General features: G+C 34.5%; 2 protein-coding genes across 2 annotated transcripts; one reads left to right on the top strand and one right to left on the bottom strand.

The window, feature by feature from the left end:
• Window positions 1-55: 55 nt before the first annotated feature.
• LOC543974 (ribulose bisphosphate carboxylase small chain 2A, chloroplastic) lies at window positions 56-2,445 on the bottom strand. Its single transcript, NM_001308944.1, has 4 exons — window positions 2,178-2,445; window positions 1,044-1,178; window positions 893-945; window positions 56-457 (listed from the first exon to the last, which is right to left on the bottom strand). Exons 1-4 carry the CDS (start codon window positions 2,352-2,354, stop codon window positions 280-282), a joined length of 543 nt encoding a protein of 180 aa, NP_001295873.1. The 5' UTR covers window positions 2,355-2,445; the 3' UTR covers window positions 56-279.
• A 16,365-nt stretch (window positions 2,446-18,810) lies between these two features.
• On the top strand, window positions 18,811-21,235 carry LOC138347344 (intracellular protein transport protein USO1-like). The gene is made up of 3 exons (XM_069295464.1): window positions 18,811-19,947; window positions 20,038-20,562; window positions 21,083-21,235. Exons 1-3 carry the CDS (start codon window positions 18,811-18,813, stop codon window positions 21,233-21,235), a joined length of 1,815 nt encoding a protein of 604 aa, XP_069151565.1.
• The last annotated feature ends 4,002 nt before the right edge of the window (window positions 21,236-25,237 follow it).

Genomic DNA, 25,237 nt, shown 5'->3' with positions numbered 1-25,237 from the left:
GTATTCGGTTCTCCACCTAATCTCCTACCTCTACTCCAATTTGCATTTAGGATTGAAGATGTTATAAAACACAAAAAGTCATATAAACCACAAGAATCAAAATTTACAAACAAAGCACCAAATCATTATCATATAATTAGGTACTCATAAATCCAAAACATAAACCGAATAGTACAAGACACAAAGAGTTTGTTGGAATTAAGACAAAAAAGAAAAAAGACCTAAGTAGCATTTAAAAACAAAGTGTCCCTAAAGACAATTTTGTTCCTAATATGAAACTTAGTAGCCTTCTGGCTTGTAGGCAATGAAACTGATACACTGCACTTGACGCACATTGTCGAATCCAATGATTCTGACCCATGCTTGTGGGTATGCCTTTTTAGCCTCTTGAACCTCAGCCAACACTTGGGTTGCATCAGTGCACCCAAACATAGGCAACTTCCACATGGTCCAGTACCTGCGGATTCAAAATTTTAACTTTTTAACTTTATAAAAACTTAGAAAAAAGGGACAAATATATCCGAACTATCGTAAATAGTATACAGATATTTTTCATCATATTTTTGGGACATTGATGCTTCTGCGGTCCAAAAACTACAACATATATATCAACGTTCTAGTTTTTGGACGGCAGAAGTACCAATGTCCCAAAACTATGACCGAAGATATCTGCATACCACTTATGATATTCTAAGGGTATATTTATCTTCTTTTTTTTCCCTTTTTATACAGACTAGTGATGTTCATAGTATGTTTTATGAGTTTTTTTTTTTTAATAAACGAGTTCGAAACATGATATTTATATTAATTTTCATGATTCTCGTACCTATACCTACGATTTAACTAAAAAAAAGTATGAATGAATTCTTTAACTTATGAATCCGCTACTGACCTTCCATCATAGTATCCTGGTGACTTGTTGTTCTCACGGTAGACAAATCCGTGCTACACATAAAAAAAACATTGAAGTGTTAAATATAAATCGTATCTAAATATAAAAATATATCATTTTTCGATAAAACAAAAGTAAATATGATATTGACCTCAGTCTCAAATTCCAAGCAAGGAACCCATCCATTTTTCAAAAGGTACTCAATTTCACTAAGCAATTGCTCGTCAGACAAATCAGGAAGGTATGAGAGTGTCTCGTACTTCTTCATGTTAATTGGTGGCCACACCTATACACATATCCAAAAAAAAAAAAGAAAAAAAAGTTATCGACTTTCTGAAAATATTGTTACACTCTTATCGAATTATCTAAAAATGCACTATTGTAAAGGATTTAACATACATTCATCAACATTTCGAAAAATTAAGTTGTATATATACATAATAATAATAAGATAGAGATATTTTGAGTTCATCAATTCTAGATCTTAAATTTGTCTTTAATTTTGAACGTAGAGATTATACGTAGGATACACTTTTCATGTGTTTAATATAATCAAAGATAAGTTAAGCAATTGGATCTTTTAACTTCTATGAATTATCAGATAATTTGAAAGATACTCTCTTTTTTTAATTCTTATGTGGAGGTACTTAATGGTAAATGGAATTTTAAGAATAAACAGAGATTTTCGTAGTTTATGGTCTAAGATAATATAAATACTTATGTAATTATAAATCATCTCATTAAAGATAAAATAGAAATTTTTTTCAAACTTAAATCAATACTGCTATTAAATATAAAAATATGTCATTCTTTTAAAACAGACTTAAAAAGAAAAATAATAATGGCATAAACTAGATCAGAGGTCAGTAACTACATATACTCATGTTTCAATTTGTTTATATTACTCTTCTAAAGTCTCTTTTTTTTTTTTTGATAATTATCTAATTCTAATTTTTCACGTGACAGTTAACATGTTTGAAATCACAAAATGTAGGATATTTTAATACATTCTACGTAACTTTAATTTAAAACTACAAATTCAAAAGACTTTTTAATTTTCTTAAAAGTTATGTTAAATTAAGATTAAACAAACAAACTGAAACAAAGTAAATCACTCTTTTTTATACTAACTAAAATAAAATAGTACTACCGTCACATAAATTAAGCCAGAGAGAGTAGCTAACATACATATAACCCTTAGATAATTGAATCGAGAAATAAGACAGATTACATGTTACAACATACTAAGAAAATATCAATTTCGGAAAACCGATGAGTGAGTTACCTGCATGCAGCTAACTCTTCCACCATTGCTAGCAATGGAAGTGATGTCAAGGTTTTGCTTCTTTGTAACAGGGAAAGTGGCTGAAGATTTGAGACCAGTGAAAGGTGCAACCATGCTAGCTTGTGTAACATTGCTGCGTGTGGCAACAGCTGCTGAAGAAATGACAGAGGAAGCCATATTGCTTCTTCTCTCTTTTTTTGGTTCAATATGAACCTTTTGATGTCCACTATCCTTTTATATAATGAAATGATAAGGTTTTTGATATGTTATGTGGTTCTTGATAACATTATACAATTACTTAATATCTACATATGAAAGGTTGGAATTTTTTTTAAGTCACCACAATAGAGGTGACACGTGTAAGCACCTCGTTAATCTTATCTCATCCAAGATGGGGGTAGGAAGAGGATATGAATGTATGATTGAGGTTGGTTTTGAGTTTTTTTTTTTTTTTTTTTTGAGTCCTTCAACTTGTTATTTTAATTTTTTTTTGGTGGGGGAGGAGGGGGGTTGAAATATTTATCATATAGTAGTCCAAAGTAAATTGATAGCTAGAGTACTTGTTTGCTTGCTTATATTGTCCTCAACTTTATGTAATACCATGATTCCAACTTAGACACTCTTTTAAGTTGTAATTTTCATTATTTTCTTTTTTTAGAGTTTTATGTTGAATTCGCATAATTTTCAATCGGATAATACAAGAAAAATAATATTTTAGTATAATTTTATACATGAAATTTCGGGAAGGTAGGATATACGGATTGTTTGTCGGATCAGAGACTTTACTCGTACCTTTGTAACTGTTGATCCCAAATACAGATAGTGACTCCAGAGTTATATATTATACCTATAGAGACTAATATGATTTAGTGTTATTAAAATTAGTATTACTAATTAATTGTAATGCCCCATGAATTCTATGCTAAAGATCCACACCTTTCGCCGTAAGAGTATCAACTTTGAACCAAGTAATGTCCTATTTGTTCATGTGTGTTAAGGTTCGTTACAAGTGTAGGAAGTGTATAGGATTAGCAATTCAGGGCAACTGAATTAAATATGTTTCTCAGTTTTTTCATGTATGTTAGTCAATGTAATATTTAGTAATGTGATTTTTGAGTACTTTTTTTCTAAAACTTTTACATGATCCTCCATAATGACTTGGGGAACAGAACATATAGTCTTACCATGATCATGCCATTTTTTAGCATTTAGTGGTCACTCATTAGGTATTAGGCGATTTTTTTTTAGTTTTTCGTGTGTGGTCAATGAGTTTTAATGGTGATATGATTTTCAACCATTTAAAAAAAAAAAAACTTTGATGGAACCATCCGTAATAACTTGAGAGAACAATATGTATAGCTTCACTATGATTCATGTAATTCTTTTAGCATTTAAGGGCCGCTCAATAAAAATTAGGTGATTTTTTCAGTTTTTCATGTTTGTTAATCAATAAATTTTCTGATGTTATGGTTTTCAGACACTTTTTTATTCAAAACCCTTACATGACTCTCCGTAATGACTTGAGGGAACAATACATATAACCTCATCATGATCCACGCCCTTTTTTAGCATTTAGGGGATAATCAACAAGAGTTTGTTTTGTGTGAGCTAGTCAATGAATTTTTGATGATGCGATTTTGGGCATTTTTTTCTCAAATATTAATTGGACCCTCGACAATGACGTGGGGAACAATATGCAAAGCCTTATCATGATCTGTCACACCCCGAGCCTAAAGGCTTATCCGAAGCGACCGATGATGCTTGAATCGCTAGCATATCTCAAACAATCCTAGTAATGGTCGGAAATTGATTTTCACGATTCTTCCACCATACTAATATTGGAGGTTGAAGTTGTCCTTCTTCATGCCTAATCTTTTCTCATGCCTGATTGAAATACAAATCAAAATCATTATTAGCAGTAGATTCAAGCTCAAGATATCCATCCATCCAATCATCCGTATCATCACTTTTAGGCTTAGAAGATGGAGGTTTAACTATTGGAATATTTATTTCCATAACTTTATATGCATTATGTAAATCTCTAACTTTTATATAAATGCTACTTTTACATTCTTCAACACTAGAAGTTTCATCATCTTTAATTTCTAAATTTACATAAATCTTTTCAACCATTCTTTCAACACCTCTTAATTTATAATTTGGGTTGAAAGTAGTAGCACTCAAATATATTTGAGGAACATGGAAAAATATTTTTTGAATTTTCAATCATAAAAGCAAGCGAATCTTTAAATTGATCTTTTTATAAAAATTTGCAAATTCAGATGAAATAGCACAGATATTTATTAAAAACAGAAGAAACAGTTGGATAATATTAACCAAAACATGCATTTGTTGTTTAATTAAAAAGACTTAAAAATTCAACAAGTTCTTTTGTACTTTCCCAATCTTCAAAGTCAATTCTTAAACTTGGGTGTGCATTATGAGCATTAAAAACTAATTGTATCGCCTCTTGATAAATATAAGCAACTTGAAGCATTTCAAATAAAATATTACATCTAGTGCATACTTCTTTTGGAACTTTTCTATATGCAAGTCCACATTCATTACAATAATTTTTAAATTCTGTAACTCTACCTTTTACTTTAACTTTAAAAATCCAATTACAAGCAAGTCTAATTTTTTCACAAGAAACTCCAAATTGAGAAATACCATCTTTTACTATTAAATTATCGTGCAGCACACTTAATATGAAAAGAATCATTATCAATTGGACAAAGTCTACTTTTTAAATAATCAACTGCTCTTAAATTCTTAGAAGCATTATCTAAAGTGACACTCATTATTTTATCACATATTCCATAATATTGTAAAATAGAGTCTACTTTTGATGCTATATAAGAACCGATTTTAGTTTCTTCAACATATTTATACGCTAATATTCGTTTTTGCATGTTCCATTCATGGTCAATCAATGGATGGTAAGTGTAAAATAATCGTTACCATTATGACTACGTATCGTATAAGAAGTAATAGATAATCTACCATCATAATAAGCAAATAAACAACAAAGAAAATGACAATATTCTTTTTGATATTTAAAAAAGATCACTTTTAATTGTATTTCTTGGAATACTTTCATAATCTAGGTTATATAATTCTTGAATATAATGAACAAAATCAGGATGTGAAGGGAATGAAAAGCGCAAACCACAAACAACAACCATTTTAGTAAATTCTCTACGATCTTTTTCTTTACTATACGTGTGATGTGTGCTTTGACTAGCCGGATTAGACATATTTAATACACCTTGAACCATACTAGAAGCTCCAACTCCCATAAAACTTTCGGGTATGGGTGTTTTATTTCTATTAGCTCTTTATATATCATCTAGGCGAGCAAATTCTTTATTACACTTTCGTAAAGTGTTCTTAGTCGTCTCGTTCCCCCTTATGTACCCGTAGTTACATGTTTCATGACCAATTTACATTTAATGCAAGTAACAGTAGTTTTTGCCTCATTTTGTATAAAAAAAATTTCATATTAAAGATCTTTTAACACGTGCGGCGGCGACATTTGAAAAAAGTAAGTAAAGGGGGACTTCATTTTGTTCCGGTAATTCGGTAACCAGACTAGTAGGGGTAGGGGCCTCTTCATCTTTCTCATTTAAATTCTACTTCTTCTTCTAATTCTTCCTCAAAATTAGTATAACGTCTATTTAAAGTCTCATGATCTACTTCATTTTCGAAATTAAATTCAATAGGTCCTTGTTTTATTTTAAAAATACTACTATTGTGTTTAAAAATGGGAGAAATTGACTATGTTCTGAAAAAATCAATTAATCTTATTATTTAAGAAAAATCAACTTTTCAAATCACGGAGTCGCCACTTGATCTTTGATAAAATCAAGAAAAATTTCAAAAGATTTAAAAACAGATAAAATCAATTGAAAAATGGTTGGAAGTTCAATGTACATCCCGAGAAGGTGTTAGGCCCTCGGGATGCCCGCTAACTCGTGGTTGACCGGCGATTTGACTAAATGACTTTTAAAATAAAATTTTTTATTTAAGTAAAGAGAAAATTCATTTTAATAGTTTTTTATTTCATTTTTTATTTTTATTTTATTTCTAAAGGGAGATATTTTAGAGGGAATTAATTTAAGGAAAACTATATGGTGATAAAAGTAAATAAAACAAAATAAGTAAATAAAATAGTAAAATTTAAAATAATGAAAAATGGCTACCCTTTAGGAGATTATAAAAATTCTACCAAAAATTAATTAACTCAAACAAACAATAAAGAAAGAGGAAAATAATATTTAAACTTGGGCTTGATTGCCCAAATTCATTCAATTGGGCTCCTGCAAAACAAATTTGTCTTTGGGCCTGTCAAAAATCTTTGCTGAAAAGGATCCTGGCCCATTTCATGTAACAAACTAGAAGTATACACAAGATGTATACTACTGTATACAGTGTATATCCAATCCATTTTTAGACTTTTGAGCCCTGCATTTGTTTGAATATATATTTTCAGCTATTTCCCCTGTATTATTCATATCGCTTCTGTGTATTTGTACCTGTACAATTTTAACCTGTTTAACAATTGTATATTGTCACCCAAAAGATGTATACCAATGTATACAGGTTGTATCCTCTGCATGTATTCATTGCCTATTCCTGCATTTTATCTAAAATAGGTGTCCCTGTACGTTAACCTGCAATTCACATTTTTTACACATATCTAAGGTATATCGTCCCTGTATATTAGTGTATACATGATGTATATCGGCCTGTTTTCCAACTTTCAGAAGTTGAAAGTTCCTTTTCAGCAGCGTATTTTCACTGCTATCAACCCAGATTTTGAATGTGGCCTCCTGTACGTCTTTTGTACTGTATATCAGTGTTTACATTGTGTATATAGCTGGTATACAACTTTCTGTAACACCTATAATATAATTTTCCAGCAGCTTTCCAGGTTCTGACGAACCAGAATCACTTTTCAGCAATGCATTTCTGCTGTTTTCGACCTGAAAATCAGTTTTAGCCTTCTAGACTTTTGAAAAGGGCTGACTCAAGGATTTGTGCAACTCGGAGGAATGCGAGAATGGAGTCCAAAGTGGACTCGAATCGATGTCACACAAAAAAGAAAACAAAAAATAAATTAGCAAGGCTGAATGACAGCATCTAAAAAGAAGAAAGAAAGAAAGAAAAAAAAAGGATTTCACCTCCTTCGGGGCAGCGAGCTGGAGACGAAATGAGCAGGGGAGGCAGCGAACATCCAAGCTTGACGTTAAACTCAGACACCTACGTATATCATATATGTGTGTATTTTATGCTATCAATATTTCTTGCACAAAATTTCTAAGAAAAATGATGAAATTTTCAAAAAAAAAGGCTCTCATCCCCTCCTCTTCTCTTTCTCCCTCTCCCTTCCTCCTCTTCTCTTCTCCTCTTTCTCTTTCTCTCTCTTCCTTTCTTCTTTTTTCTCTCCTCCTTTTCTTCTTTTTTCTCCCCTCCCCTCTCAATGAAGAAGATGAGGATATTTATAAGCCAAATTAAGGCCAAAAGAGGGGGAAACTTGTTTAAATTTTTGAATTTCAAATTTGAATTATAAGGTTGGAGGGAAAGAGAAAAAAGGGAATTGGGTGATGTTGCTGTTTTGTTGGCATGGGTTTTGAATTGGGAGTGAGCTGCTGATGATGTGCCTGAATTATTTAATAGGAGATTGGGCTGAAGGGTTGAGCAATTAGGTAGGTTGGAATGGGAATGGGCTGGGAATTAAAGGTTGGGCCTGAGAATTAAAGTGGACTGGGAAAGGGAATAGAAAGGAATGGCTGGAAGGGAATAAAAGAGAATTTGTGTAAATGACCCAAAAATGGTTTGTCCAAATTGGTTTAAGGATTTCACTAATAACTAAATAATCGGAATCAATATAAATTAATTAATGAGCTTCTTAATCTTAACAAAATAAAATAATTATTTTAATTGAAAAATAATTACATAAGTTATTTTTAAAACCACACTAGTTGTCTAAATATTTTACTAAAACTAAAATCTTTTTTTTGGATGATTTTTGAATAATCATAAAATATATTGATTATATACATAATCATGTAAAATATATATATTATCTAAAAATTATAAGAAAATGGCAAAGTATCCAAAAATAACGCAAAATTCATATATTATTATTTTTATTCGCAAAATTTATAAAACTAATTATTTTAAATTGTTTGGAAATTTAAGAAGCTCGAGAACTAATTTATACCGAGGAGGGTCGAAATTGGGTGTCAACAACTGTCACTCATTTTACTTGGATTGATGCAAGCAATTCGAGGAAAATAAAATTGACCAAGCCAATTTTGACCAACCCCATTCATCTTTAAGGGCAGGATTTGGCAAAGGGTTTAGGAATTATGGCCGAACTCTTGAAACGGGTTTCCTACATATCTCAGGCTATATGAGAATTCAGGCCACTTGTAGTTCGATAAGCTTGATTTAACGCACGACTTTGAAAGAATTCAAAAGCTACCTCGATACCGAACTATGAAGGTATCAAAATGTTCGAGAATAAAATTGAAGAGTGAATGTTGGAATACAGCCGAGTTTTCAACATTGAATCCGCTTACATATCCTTAAACCTTCAGAAATCAGGTTGTGTGTAGTTCGACTCGATCGATTTAAAAGGAAATCTATTATGCTAGATAACCTTCGACTTTGGACAAGTTACAAATTAAACGAGTATGAAAAAGAGGCTTGTAACCTCTTAGCCATGAATGTGGCGCGTTTCACACCCATAATTAAGAGCTTACACGGACATAATTTTTAAAGCTCTTGGCGCATTGTCACTCAGATTGAAAACTTGCTTCCGACATATACCGAAATTTCCGGATGCGAGACTGAAACTGACAGACCTAAAGAAATACCCACATGCCTTAAGATAGGGGTGTGGTTTGATTGTGGTGGAAGTCGCTCCTCTACTTGCGTCCTAAGAGTTTGACATTCCTCTTTGGACTATGTCCCAGTTCGCTGCTAAGAAAAAGTTTCACGTTGTGCTGCATCCCTTTTGATGTCGTCCGCACCTGTGGTTTTGGAGAATTCATCCTTTTGGATGCTCTCGACAAAAACTGAGATAAAACTCGTCAGTTTAAAAATGTAATTAGAATGGGAGACAGTGTCATTTTTACCATGTCGACACTTCATTGTTCTCCTCAATATTCGACGTCGACTCGATCGGTATGACGTACAGAAAATAAAGCTTATGACTTTGTGTTTTGCAATAAAATCTTCAATGTACTCTTCATTGATGTTAAAATAAATAAATGCTGATGCGATATCGATATTTCTTTTGTTGTCATCTTCGATGCTCATCTTGATGTTTACTTTTTATCAAAAATAAAAGAATGCAGTTGAGGCCGATGGATAAATATTCCTCTTGGGATATGCGGTTTTCCTTTCTTTATCCATGCATACCTTCTTGCGGGGCATGAATATCTTCCCGCGTTACATAAATTCCTGCGAGGTATGAAATCTTCTCGCAATGCACAATTATCGGCGAGGCATGAAATCTTCTCGCGATGCACAAATTTCAACGAGGTATGATGTTTTCTCGCGATGTCTAAATTTCAGCGAGGTATGAAATCTTCTCGCGATGTATAAATTTTGACGAGGCATGAAATCTTCTCGTCGTGCATAGTTATTGACTCGCGATGCATGATTTTTGCGATGCATGATTTTTCGCGATGCATGATTTTTCACGATGCATGATTTTCAATGAGACCTGGATTCTTCTCGTAATGCATAGATTCCGGCGAGGTATAAAGTCTTCTCGCGATGTCTAAATTTCAACGAGGTATGAAATCTTCTCGCGATGTATAAATTTTGACGAGGCATGAAACCTTCTCGTCGTGCATAATTATTTTGACGAGGCATGAAATCTTCTCATCATGCATAATTATTGACTCGCGATGCATGATTTCCGCGATGCATGATTTTTCGCGATGCATGATTCCAGCGAGGAATGAAGTCTTCTCGCGATGTATAAATTTGACGAGGCATAAAATTTTCTCGTGATGCATAAATTCCAGCGAGGTATGAAGTCTTCTCGCGATGCACAAATTTCAGCAAGGTATGAAATCTTCTCGCGATGTATAAATTTTGACGAGGCATGAAATCTTCTCGTCATGCATAATTATTGACTCGCGATGCATGATTTCCGCGATGCATGATTTTCTGCGATGCATGATTTTCAACGAGGCATAGATTCTTCTCGTGATGCATAAATTTCAGCGAGGTATGAAATCTTATCGCGATGTATAAATTTTGACGAGGCATGAAATCTTCTCTTCATGCATAATTATTGACTCGTGATGCTTGATTTCTGTGATGCATGATTTCCGCGATGCATGATTTTCCGTGATGCATGATTCTCAACGAGGCATGGATTCTTCTCGTGATGCATGATTTCCGCGAGGTATAAAGTCTTCTCACGATGTATAAATTTCAGCGAGGAATGAAATCTTCTCGCGATGTATAAATTTTAACGAGGCGTGAAATCTTCTCGTCATGCATAATTATTGAATCGCGATGCATGATTTCCGCGATGCATGATTTTCCGCGATGCATGATTTCCGCGAGGTATAAAGTCTTCTCGCGATGTCCAAATTTCAGCGAGGTATGAAATCTTCTCGCGATGCATAAATTTTGACGAGGCATGAAACCTTCTCATCGTGCACAATTATTTTGACGAGGCATGAAATCTTCTCGTCGTGCATAATTATTGACTTGCGATGCATTATTTTCGCGATGCATGATTCCAGCGAGGTATGAAGTCTGTATAAATTTGACGAGGCATGAAATCTTCTCGTGATGCATAAATTCCAGCGAGGTATGAAGTCTTCTTGTGATGCATAAATTTCAGCGAGGTATGAAATCTTCTCGCGATGTATAAATTTTGACGAGGCATGAAATCTTCTCGTCATGCATAATTATTGACTCGCGATACATGATTTCCGCGATGCATGATTTTCAACGAGGCATGGATTCTTCTCGTGATGCATAAATTCCAGCGAGGTATGAAGTCCTCTCGCGATGTATAAATTTGACGAGGCATGAAATCTTCTCGTGATGCATAAATTTTGACGAGGCATGAAATATTCTCGTCGTGCATAATTATTGACTCGCGATGCATGATTTCTGTGATGCATGATTTTCTGCGATGCATGATTTTATTCCATCTGTAACGAGGCGGATGACTCGATAATATTCCATCTGTAACAAGGTGGATGACTCGATAATGTTCCAAATGTAACGAGGTGGATGACTCGATAATGTTCCAACTGTAACGAGGTGGATGCTCGATAATGTTCCAACTGTAACGAGGTGGATGCTCGATAATGTTCCAACTGTAAAGAGGTGAATGGCTCGATAATGTTCCAACTGTAACGAGGTGGATGATCGATAATGTTCCAACTGTAACGAGGTGGATGCTCGATAATGTTCCAACTGTAACGAGGTGGATGGCTCGATAATGTTCCAACTGTAACGAGGTGGATGATCGATAATGTTCCAACTGTAACAAGGTGGATGCTCGATAATGTTCCAACTGTAACGAAGTGGATGGCTCGATAATATTCCTGCAAGATAAAAAGAAACTTGTTTAGAAATCACTTGAGGCAATATAAAGGAATAGAGAGAAAATAAGGTGGAAGATTTTCTAGGTTTTGTTGAGGAGTCCACGATGGGTGCAAGTGACGCCTTTTGTCATTCTTGACAGCTTTATATAGCCATTTTTGTGACTTCAATGTTCCTGCATCTAAAGAAAAATTCTTAGTTTGAAAGACTGATTTGTGTTGGTTTTGTCTCCATGCTCCTTCTTGCAGTTGGCTTGCACGCTCGCCCGTTCGCCGTTCTTTATATGACATATTTGATGGAAATTTTTGAGGACCCTCCTCAAAAATTTGTCCCGGTCTACAATATATAAGAACTCTCATAACTTGCTCTGTTAACTTTGAGGTTGCTCATTCTGGAATTTTGAGACCCCTCCTCAAAAAAAATTTCCCAGTTTACATCAATAAGTAACAGATGACATTTGTGGAATTTTTGAGATCATCGCAAAAATTCTGTCCTAGTTGCAAACTAGATTATCGTAATTTTTAAGATCCACCCAAGGCTAATCTCCGTAGAATTTTGGTCTTCTGTTTTGACTTGTTAAAGAAGTCCAACTTCAAATGAATTTTTGAGATCCTCACAAAAATTCTGTCCCAGTTTCCATTATGAAGAGAAATGGAAATCTTATTGGTATATGACCGAGCCGTTGTGGCGCCTACGTATCCCGTTGGAGCAGGAATCAGGTCAAACGTAGTTTCCCCCTCAAGGGTTAACCAAAGTAGGAAGTTTTGATAAAGAAACGACTGAGGTCAACACAGGCCGCCTACATATCTCATTCTTGAGAAATCAGGTCAAACATAGTTAAAACAAGAAATGTGTGATACATTTTCAAAAGAAAGGTAACAAAACTTCATATGCAAAATTTTGGCCAACGCTAGGCATTCTTCTTCTCGACCTTTGATGATGAATATCTTCAAATGACTCAGTTCAGAAATGTCTTGTACTCACTCTTAAGCATCCAATATGTCATCCATTCAGGTGGTTTCCTCAATATTGATCAAGTTGTTGTTGATCATGTTTTGAATCTTGTGCTTCAGAGTTGAACAATTCTCTGTGTCGTGTCCAACAACTCCTGAATGATAAGCACATCTGTGGTCGGCTCTGTAAAACTTTCCCAAAGGATTGGCTGGTCTTCCTTCTATAGGATAGAGCATACTTATTGCTTTCAACCTTTCATAAAGTTGAGTTTGAGATTCCCTTAATGGTGTAAATACTTTAGGAGCCTTCCTAAATTTTGAGCGAGGAAATTTTTCCTGATTGACATTACGGTTTTGATTTTTCCTTTGAGTAGCTGGCCTCATACGGGTAGCCGTGATCATACTTACCTCCTCCACTTTTCCTTTTGATTTATCCATATCACTAATTCTAGTAAATTTTTCATTAGATCGCAATGCGATAAGTTTGGTGACCTTTCCAGTCTTAAAACTGTCTTCCAAAGCTTCTCCCATTTTGACAATCTCGACAAACTTTTGTCCCATCATACACAATATTCTTTCATAGTACTCAGGCTCTTGAGTACGAATGAACATTTCAGTGATCTCACGTTCGGACATGGGAGGTTGAACTCTTGCGGCCTCTTTTCTCCAACGAAGAGCGTACTCTCGATAATTTTCTGTAGATTTCTGTTTGATCTTCTCCAAGTAGTAGCGATCTGGGGCATCTTCTATGTTATGTCCAAATCTTTTCGTGAAATTTTTTGCGAGTGCATTCCAACTTTTCCATTGTTTCAGCTCTTGTGATGTAAGCTACTCCAGAGCTTCTCCACTTAGACTTCGACTGAAGAGACGCATCAATAATGCTTCATTTTTGCCAACTCCCACGAGTTGATCACAATAAACTTTCAGATGTGCTAGAGGATTTCCTATTCCATTAAAAGTGACAAACTTTGGCACTTTGAACCCTTCCGGGAGGTCGAGATTCGGATGGATGCATAAATCCTTATAGCTCAATCCATCGACTTCGGAAATATAGTGCAACTCCTTCATGGCTTTCCTGATCTCTTCTTTCATATTCACCTGACTACCTCTTCTTTTGACCTCTACTCTCTCTCCTGTTCCTTATAGTAATCAAGCTAGGAACAGTCGGCATAAGGTTCATTTGGAATTGGGATTTGGAAAGTAGTCTTTTGAGGTATGGGTGGAACAATGGAGGGATTTTGGGTATTTTGAGTGGATTGATAATTTTGGGGGGAAGTTTGAGGATCGGTATTTTGGTTTTGAAGATGGGGGAAGGTTTGAGCATTGTTCGTATTTTGGTTTTGAGGGAGATGGAGGATTTGAAGGTTAGTATTTTGAGGATGTTGTGGTGCTTGACACGATGTGGCGTGACGGAGATTGGGGGTAGTTAAGTCAATGATTGGAGGATTTTGAGTAGGGTTAGAGAGAAGGTTATGAACCTGTTCCGTGCTTGGGGGAGGAAAGTGGAGTGGAGGCCTTCCATCTCTGAAAGGGTTGAAGGATGAAATTGGATTAGACAAATCTCGCATTCTTTGCATTTCGGCAATTTGTTGCATCAACTGCATAATCAATTCATTTTTATCAGCGGCGGCGGGTTGAGCCATGACAACATCATTTGTGTCAATCTCATCATTGTTATCCCCCATTGTTGTCTTTTCTTTTTTGCAAATTTGATTGAGAAAGGAATCTTTAGGGGACTTAAACCTTGTGAAATACGGATGATCAACCAACTTATCAACACAGATCAGTTTTAAATACCTGACAAATGAAAAACTCAAAAGACCAATATGTTAGTGCCTGGAGGTGGTAAATAATACAAGATATCACATATAGGTGTAAACACATAAGAGTTGCTTTATTTAGAGATAAACTGACTCATCGATATAGAGAAACCAATAAACAAAAATGACTAAATAGACAGAAATTTGTCTACTTGACTTTGGGATTAGTGAATAAAAATGTCGACTTGAGTCGAGATAAAGTTGACAGTATCTTTTATTACCGTACTTTGATTTTTGATTGAGATGTAACTCTAATTTCCTTGTAGGAGTTGGAAAAGATAAAATTTCTTTTGAAATGATGAATCTTTTTCTGATATGAGAGTAGTACTAAAGAAAAATGAAGTTCAAAATTTTTTTTTTAAGAAACTAAAGACTCGAAGAGTATTTGGACGCAATTTTGATAGTGACTTGATATTTGTGCTTAGGGATTCTAAAAGTATTTGAAGAAGAGTGAGCTAGAATATCTCCAGATAAAACAACATATTCACATAAGCAGTTATAACAAATAAACAAATATTGCGCGTTCTAAATAGCTATGTGACCCTTATGTGCCAAGGGTGGGCCTAGCGATTTGAGGGATGTATACGTCATTTGAAATATGTCATTGCCCAAAAACTCAAATTTATACAAATTTCATGAATAAAACTTAATGGGGATACATAATAGGGGAAATGTATACAAAATAATCAGTCCCACGCAGGGATAAAACCTTAAACTATGCCTCCACGAAAGATCCTTCTTCTTTCTTGACTCTTGTAATCTTCGGGCGCCAACGTCTTTGGATGGACCAGTAGCTTTTAAACCTCTTTCTTTAACTTATAAACTATAATCTAATCCTTACCCTATGAGACAATGATTTTCTCAAACAACGTATACATCCTTCAAATTTAAACACATAAGTATGAACGTACATTTAGGTTGTGGGCCGTTTTGGACTCAAGGTGGTCTTTTAATGGGTCATCTTAGTTCAAATGCGCTATTTTTGGGATTGGGTTTCGCTCTATCTTAGTTGACTAGGATAGTTTTCAAGTTGACGGTTACCCGATTCGGACAAACATCGGGATGAAGCTACCAAACAACGTCGGATGACCGCATTCCAACTATTTGTTTGATACTTTCAAATGAATTCTTGTGTATTTTCTGAAGAAAGTCGTGGAAAGCCACGTAACTTTCATTTTCCTAATGCATATTACTTGCCGTTTGGCGGGAATATGCCATGAAATGCAACAGTTTATGAAAAATTAAACACATTCGGCACAAATAATATCTTAACAATCAAAACAAATAATCAAACAGTCAAATCTTATGGTTAGAACTTAATTAATCCCAGCGGAGTCGCCATTTCTGCTTTGTTTTAAAAAATACAATTATTACTATTTTTTGTTAAATGATGTGAATTGACTAAGTTTTGAAAAATCAATTAATGTTATTATTTAAGAAAAATTGACTTTCCAAATTACGGAGTCGCCACTAAAAATTTCAATAGATTTAAAAACAGATAAAATCAATTGAAAAAAAGGTTCGAAGTTCAATGTACATCCCAAGATGGTGTTAGGCTCTCGGGATGCCCGCTAACTCGCGGTTGACCGGCGATTTGACTAAATGACTTTTAAAATAAGATTTTTAACTAAGTAAAGAGAAAATTCGTTTCTGCTATATTTATTTCATTTTTTATTCCTTATTATTTCTAAAGGAAAAACATTTAAAGGAAATTAACTTAAGGAAAATTAAATGGTGATAAAAGTAAATAAAATAGTAAAATTTAAAATAATAAAAATGGCTACCCTCTAGGAGATTATTAAAATTCTACCAAAACACTAATTCAAACAAATAATAAATAAAGAGGAAAAATATTTGAACTTGGGCTTGATTGCCCAAACTCATTCAATTGAGTTTTGGCCCACCTGTCCTGTAATAAACCATTTAAGTTTGGGCCCTTTTCAACAATTCAATCCTGCAAAACAAATTGACCTTTGGGCCTATTAAAAACTTTTGTTGAAAAGGGCCCAGGCCCATTTCCTGTAAAAGAGTCAAGGTAACAAATGATGTATACTGTTGTGTACGGGTTGTATATCAGCCTGTTTTCCAACTTTCGGAAGTTGAAAGTTCCCTTTCAGCAGCTTATTTTCACTGCTATCAACCTAGATTTTGAATGTTGCCTCCAGTATGTCTTTTTTCCTATATATCAGTGTATACACTATGTATATAGATGATATACAACTTTCTGCAACACCTGTAAATTAATTTCCAGCAGCTCATTTGTTGTGTTCAACCTGCATATTGACTTTAAGGCTCCCTAGACTTTGAAATGGGTTGACTCAAAGATTTTTGCAACTCGGAGGAATGTGATAATGGAGTCCAAAGTGGACTCGAATCGATGTCACACAAGAAAGAAAACAAAAACAAGAAAAACATTAGTAAGGTTAAATGGCAGCATCTAAAGAGAATAAAGAAAGAAAGAAGAAAAAAAGGGATTTCACCTCCTTTAGGGCAGCGAGCTGGAGACGAAACGAGCAGTGGAGGCAGCGAACATTCAAACTTAACGTTAAACTCGGACACCTACGTATATCCTATATTTGTGTATTTTATGCTATCAATATTTCTTGCACAAAATTTCTGAGAAAAATGATGAAATTTTCAAAAAAAGCCCCCCGCCCCCCTCACTAAAAAAATTTTTAAAAAAAAAAGGCCCCCCAAATTTTCTCCCAACCAACCCCTTTAACAATGAAGAAGATGAGGATATTTATAAACCAAATTAGGGCCAAAAGAGGGGGAAACTTGTTTAAATTTTTGAATTTCAAATTTGAATTATCTTCGAGGGGTAAGGTTGAGGGGAAAGGGAAAAAAGGAAATGGGTCGGCTGAGGTGGGCTTGGAATTAAAGTGGGCTGCTGAAATCTTAAAGATTTGGGTTTGGAAAAAATTTAGGCCTGGGGTTTGGGTTGCTTTAAAATTAGTAAAAAGAAAAGGGAATAGAAGGGAATGGGCTGGAAGGGACTAAAAGGGAATTTGTGTAAATGGCCCAAAAATGATTTGTCCAAATTGGTTTAAGGATTTCACTAATAACTAAATAATCGGAATCAATATAAATTAATTAATGAGCTTCTTAATCTTAACAAAATAACATAATTATTTTAATTGTAAAATAATTACGTAAGTTATTTTTAAATCACACTAGTTGTCTAAATATTTTACTAAAATTAAAATCTTTTTTTTAGATGATTTTTGAATAATCATAAAATATATTGATTATATACATAATCATGTATAATATATATATTATCTAAAAGTTATAAGAAAATGGCAAAGTATCCAAAAATAACGCAAAATTCATATATTATTATTTTTATTCGCAAAATTTATAAAACTAATTCTTTTGCAAATGTACGTAGCAAAAGAAGCCAAGATCGAGTCCAAGATCGAGTAAAATGGGTCAGCCAAGTAATCAAGAAAATAGAGTTATTTGTCAAAGTCAAAAATAATATATTAAAGGTATAAGTTGATACAAATAAGGAAAACCTTAAATATATTATTAAGGAAGGAAGTTGTATATAATAAGGATGGTACTTTAAAAGGGAATCCTTGTTTAATAATAACTTCCTTACCTTATCTGATAAGGACTGAAGGAAAAAGGAACTCTATAAGAAGAAGAAGACGCTGATGAAGAATACGACGACTTCACGCAGAGAACAAGGGAGAATTATTCATCAAATTAAGTCTTCAAGGTTGATAGGATTACTATGTTTAAAACATTCTTGAGTAAGAAGGTTTTATCGTGTAGAACTATTTGTCTTGTTTTTGTTCTTAATTGTAGTTTACAGTTTATTGTACAAAGGGTGGGTTTGGCTCTTTGTAGGGTTGAGTGTTAGTAAGAGTTGTAGCAAAAGGTGGGTTTGGCCTTTTGGAGAGATCGATTGGAGTCAATCGAGGGAGTAGTAGAGATAAGACTTTTGATTATTGAGTTGTAATCACAAAATCTTATAGTTGAATTAATAAAACAAGGTTTTTCCTTCCTTGAGTGAGGAAGGTTTTTAATTCAATAAGTGTTTGTGTCTTTACTCTGTCTTTACTTAAAAGCAACTTACACGAACCCGGTTTGTGCTCTGGGGTAAGGTTTCTTCAATTGGTATCAGAGCAGGTCTTTTCGTTAAAAAGATTCACACCTTGAAAAGACTCAATGGCAGCACCACCTACCCCACAAGAGGGAGCTTCACAAACACGACCACCACTGTTCAATGACAAATATTATGGATGATGGAAAAATCGTATGATGGACCATCTTATTGGTGAAAACCCTGATCTATGGGGAGTAATTCTAGATGGCCCAACCATACCTATGAAAACCGCAACTGATGGAATTACCAAAATCCTAAAGGAAAGAAAAGAGTGGAATGTTGAAGACAAGCTTGCAATTCAAAACAATGTCAAAGCCAAGAAAATTCTGATATGTGGCATAGGACCAGATGAATACAATCGAATCTCGTCATGGCAAGATGCCAAAGCCATATGGGAAACACTGCAAACAGCTCATGAGGGAACAACGCAAGTCAAGAAGTCTAAAATTGATAACTTGAACAAGCAATATGAGCTGTTCAGGATGGCAGAAGGGGAGACTATTCAAGACATGCACACCAGGTTCACCTCCATCATTAATGAGATGTACTCTTTAGGAGAGATAGTGCCTAATGGAAAGGCAGTAAGGAAACTCTTGAGTGTCCTTCCTGAAACTTGGGAAAGCAAAATCGAGGCTATCACTGAAGCCCGCGACCTAGACTCACTGGCCATGGATGAGTTAATTGGTAATCTAATCACATACGAACTCAAGAAAAACCAAGAAAAGGAAATTGGAGGAAAAAGAAAGGAAAGGAACCGGGTTCTAAAAGCTACTACATCGGATGATTTTGAAGAGGAAAATATTGCCCTCATAACCAAAAGGTTCACCAGAATGCTAAAGAGAGGGCAGACCTTTCAAAAGAAAGCTTCTCAAAAACCATCTGAAAACACTAAAGACCAGGTTTGTCATAAGTGTGGGAGCCCAGATCACTTCATCAAATTCTGTCCACTTTGGGCCTTAGAGCAGAAAAATGCAAACTCTGAGAAGGGCAAAGACATTAAAAAGGATAAGTTTGTCCCCTCAAACAGAAGAATGACAACTCAAGAGGCAGATATGTCAATGAAGAGGGCCTTTGCAGCAATGGAGAATTCATCTGATGAAGATTCTGAGGGTGATGAGACAGAAAACCAGTCTCTTCTTGCACTAGAACAAGAAGATGATTATGACTTTCTTGCCCTTGTAGCAGTGGAAACCAAGGAAGAAAAGGAAACCTGCAGATCACAAGAAACCATACTAGCACTCATGGCTGGATCAGATTCTGAAGATGATGAAGAAGATGACAATCAAAGCAAGGTAAGTTTTCATCACATCAAAGTAAATATTGAATCATATTCTAAAAAGGAACTAGATTCCTTATTGAGTATTCTTATAGATGTATATCAGTCTGTCAATTCTGAAAGAGAACAAGTGATGGAAAACTATGCATCTTTAAGAGAAGTCAATGACAATCTTGAGAAACACAATCACTTTCTTCAAAATAAATTAAAAGAACATATTAAAATTTCAGAGTTAAGTCACAAGGGCAAAAACTCTGCTACTGAACTTCAATCAGCTCTAGAAGAAAAACTGAAATTGTTAACCATAAAATATCAAGCTTTAACAGAAAGAGATAGGTTGCTACAAGAAAATCTTGATCATACCAAACTGGATCTGGAAAGAAATCTTAGATGGACCAGGTCCTCTGAAATTTTAATCCAGATTCAAGAAAAGCAAACCACTAGTCGAAGTGGGATAGGTTTTAAAAAACAGAATAATCTTGTGTCACACACTATTCACATGTCTAAAAGTTTGTGCACTCATTGTGGAAACTCAGGTCATTTAAAGAATCAATGTAAAGCTTTATTTGAGGCTTTTCAGAAAAATGTTAAGTTCACCAAAAAGGAAAAGACTGATACGGCTAAGAACCTGGTTCGAAATAAAAATGCTCCAAATAAAAGGTTTTCTTATTTGCCTTTATGGACTAGAAGAAATCTTATTCATCCTTTTACTCACATAAAGGGGCCCAAGCTAATCTGGGTTCCCAAGACTAATCTTTGACTAGTGTTTCAGGTGAAGGTGAGAGGGAAAAGACCAACTTGGTACATGAATAGTGCATGCTCCAAAATGGTGCTAAAAATGGTAGAAAATTTCCTCTCGCTCTTTGATTTTCAAGGAGGCAGTTTATTCCTTGAAAAGGATGAGAAAAATGAAAAAAAAAGGTTGAAGAAAGTGACATGATATCAAACATCTTTGATGATGCAAATTTAGGGAACACTGCATATGAACCTGGTTCACAGCTAACAATCATTGATGCACCTGCAACATGAATTACTACTTATCTATGGTTCTGGAGATTGGATGAATATTAGAGCAATCGAGACAGTAAGAGTATGGCACACCTTTGGGGGAACTTTGTTGTGTGAACATGGTCCTTGTTGTTCATTGGAAGGTATTAAAAATTGACAAGGGTTGGTTTTCTGTGAATCAGCTTGAGATTCATTTGATCTGGGAGAATATGATGATGCGACATTCTTGTGAAGGCCTTGAATATGAAGAAATTGAGAAAAATCAGTCAAAGCATGGTGTTATCGAAACAAGTTGATGCATTATCATGATTTCCTTTAATAATTGGCTAGTAAAAGAATAATCTTACGCTTGAGTAATTATACAATGATTATCTGCTAACTCAACCTCGTACTGTAACAGGTACACACTCAAGTCACATCTCAAACAATGCTTAGAAAGTTTGCGGATGTTATCTCTTCTCTTTGCTAACACCATTAAGTAAATCATGAAGAAACACAAAAAAAGGGAACCTGGTTTCTCTGTAATACTCAGGTATATACCATCCTTTTTCAATGCATTAATTTCCTGAGTTTGGGTCAAACATAAGCACTAATGAACCTGGTCGATCATCAAAAATTCAACTTTCTTAAAGATCACCAAGAACCCTCTTTTACAATAAGCATCGTTCAATCTCAAACTGCTCTAATGATGAAAATCTCAGTATTGAAGTCACTCATGCTTTAATTTAGGGGGAACCTTGCTTTACCACCCACATTTGAACCAGGTTCACAAACTCCAAATTGATATTTCATTCATTCCAAGTGTATAACTTGTCTATCTCTCAGGGGGAACAATTCTCACAGAAATAAATTGTTGCTTGCTTTCATTATTGATAAACACATCTCTTTGTGCACCAAAATGTGATGAATCTCTTACTGGTAATTGGTACTCCTTCAAAGTTGTCATTAAGAAAAAGTCTATCACAAAAAAAAGAGAAGAAAATCATGGAGGAATGAAAATGTTACGGAGTAGAGTTGAAAAAAAAAGGTGATGATGTATCTCATGTTTCTCTTGATGAAATTTCACATTCTAAGAAAACTGATCAGAATAAAGAAGCTGGTGCACAATGAGCATACTGAAATTTTTTTTATCAATGGCACTTTAGTAATCTTTGTCCCAATCCTTATCCTCAAATTTTACACTCTTTTGACTCTTTGATGTGCTTATGTCTGTCTCATACTCATGATATTATATGTTTTTGATTAAGGGCATAAACTGGTACATATTTGTTTATTTCGTTTCTCATTGAAGATCTTAATTGTGTATGAGTGTAAGATGACTAATATCCTCAGATTAACTAACCATTTTGTTAGTAGAAGTGTACTTGAAAGTGTTGCCCAAGTGGCTATGAGTTAAAAATGATATTGCACTCATTGAATGTTATTCGAGTTCTTTGGTTATTGATTTTCAATGATGCCAAAAGGGGGAAATTATATAATGTGGATAGACATATGCATAGTTTGTCATCATCAAAAAGGAGAAAATTCTTGGGGAATGAGAAAACATGAAGTTTGTAGTTTTGATGGATGACAAAGAGAATTGAAGTTTTTGGAAATCTGTTAACTAGAGTGTTTGATGCATTTGAAGTACCATTGGGAGAAGGCAGGATTTTAACTCGTGCAGATATGTTCACTCAAACCATTCTTGCTGATTTTGGCATTCCCATGGAGTCGGAGCAGGTTGCAACTGCGTCTCCACGTACATCTGGTCATGTTGCTCAGTTACTCAAGGAACTTAAAGTAGCTGAAGAAAAGAATGCCACTCTTGAGTTCTGGATATGCTGGCTTCTGCTTCAACTAAGCCTGGTCAACCTTCACATTGAAAAAATATCTTATTTGAACCTGGTTCTCTTAGTTGTTTAAACTTATTATGCTCAATTGGCTGGGCTTATATTGTTGCTATGGATGTTGATTGGGTTTGTTTAGCCGCTGTTGGATTCTTTTTTATTTGTCAAAAGGGGGAAGAGTATTTGCGCATGCATCACACAGAAAGATTTGTTTGTCTTCATCAAAAAGGGGGACTATGATAGAATATGATGGAATCGATAATTCATGTTTTGATGATAGACAAGAAGCACAAATAATCAATAGCAAATGTACGCAGCAAAAGAAGCCAAGATCGAGTCCAAGATCGAGTAAAATGGGTCAGCCAAGTAATCAAGAAAATAGAGTTATTTGTCAAAGTCAAAAATAATATATTAAAGGTATAAGTTGATACAAATAAGGAAAACCTTAAATATATTATTAAGGAAGGAAGTTGTATATAATAAGGATGGTACTTTAAAAGGGAATCCTTGTTTAATAATAACTTCCTTACCTTATCTGATAAGGACTGAAGGAAAAAGGAACTCTATAAGAAGAAGAAGACGCTGATGAAGAATACGACGACTTCACGCAGAGAACAAGGGAGAATTATTCATCAAATTAAGTCTTCAAGGTTGATAGGATTACTATGTTTAAAACATTCTTGAGTAAGAAGGTTTTATCGTGTAGAACTATTTGTCTTGTTTTTGTTCTTAATTGTAGTTTACAGTTTATTGTACAAAGGGTGGGTTTGGCTCTTTGTAGGGTTGAGTGTTAGTAAGAGTTGTAGCAAAAGGTGGGTTTGGCCTTTTGGAGAGATCGATTGGAGTCAATCGAGGGAGTAGTAGAGATAAGACTTTTGATTATTGAGTTGTAATCACAAAATCTTATAGTTGAATTAATAAAACAAGGTTTTTCCTTCCTTGAGTGAGGAAGATTTTTAATTCAATAAGTGTTTGTGTCTTTACTCTGTCTTTACTTAAAAGCAACTTACACGAACCCGGTTTGTGTTCTGGAGTAAGGTTTCTTCATTTTGTTTTGTAAGGAACCACACATGTAAGGCTATAAAAATCAGATCAGTCAGAGATGGCTCTGATACCATGTCAATTTTTCTGAATGTCTCTCAAATTGAGAATTCTGCCATTAAATAGAAAGAATTCTGATTTTGCATCCCTAAAAATCTGCTATTTCTACCTTGAATATCTGCTATTTCTAGTTGTAACATACTGTATAGTGTCAAAAAAAGTTGTAACATACTGTAATTATCCCTGAATATCTCCTATCTCTAACTATGGAAATATATTCATGATCTTGTCCACTATGCTAACAAATGTTAGTTATATGTGATATGTAATGTGTTGTCAAAGTCAACACAATTGAGGAACATGCACTTTTTTAAGCCTTCTTACTGCTTTGAGAGGTTTCTGTTATGTAGAATTGTAACAAGTAGATGCTCTAAACTGGAACAAGCAAATGTACGGGACCTGTTTTGCAGATATGTGTAAGTTGTAGCGTCATTTCATGTATTTCTATTAAGTAAATTTCACTAATTTGCGATATCTATTCTTTTTCAGCTTATCATAAGAATTATCCAATTCTTATGCCCATTTTTAGTTGTTTTTCTTTTATATGTACTTATTATTGCGTTGTATTTGCGTGTGTTAGTACATACACACACACATCCATACATACATACACACACAAATATATTCCTTTATCTGCATCTTTCTTCATTGCCACACTTTGGGGGATTTCACTGGGTATGTTGTTGCATCTTTCTTCATTAAAGGGAATACTTTTATTTTTGCGCAGAAAGTCTTGACATTTTCCTAGGATTTTCACCTTTTGCCAATAGTGCTGGATCAACAGTATAGAGGCGCTTTTGTAGCTCGCAGAATCTCACAGTATCCATCTCTTTTTTGTTTCTCTTTCCTCCAGGGATATGTTCTGTAGAATGCTATGGATGCTTTTGATACTTGATGGAACTCATCTGTCTAATTTGTTGTTTAAAGAAGGGAGAAGCCTACTTATTTGAGAAAGTATGTTTAACTATTAATTCATTCCTCTGGTTACATACCTCATACCATTGACTTAACGTGAAGTGCATTAATCTCTGATTATTATTAAGCATTTATACACTACAAAATAGATGGGGAGAGAGTGAACTACCCGGGGAGAAAGGGGCAACCTGGTACTGGTAAAGCAACAAACTCACGAGAACAATGCATTGGCAGGTCTCTAAATTAAATTGAGCTGAAGACACTCTGCAATGTTGATTGTTGACACCCAATTTTGGCCTAACATTTTTAAAATTTCGTAATTTTGGGCCACAATGTTAAGCCCGTCATTTGAGCCCATTTTGTATTTTTTATTGGGAAAATTATATGAAATGACAAACATTCATAACTAATTATATCATAGGGGTATAGTTTAATTTATTTACCTTATATAATTAT

The sequence above is a fragment of the Solanum lycopersicum genome, chromosome 3, assembly GCF_036512215.1.
Source record: "Solanum lycopersicum chromosome 3, SLM_r2.1".
Lineage (NCBI taxonomy): Eukaryota > Viridiplantae > Streptophyta > Magnoliopsida > Solanales > Solanaceae > Solanum > Solanum lycopersicum.
Note: the sequence above shows the minus strand (reverse complement) of the source record. Positions and strands in the feature narration are given on the sequence as shown.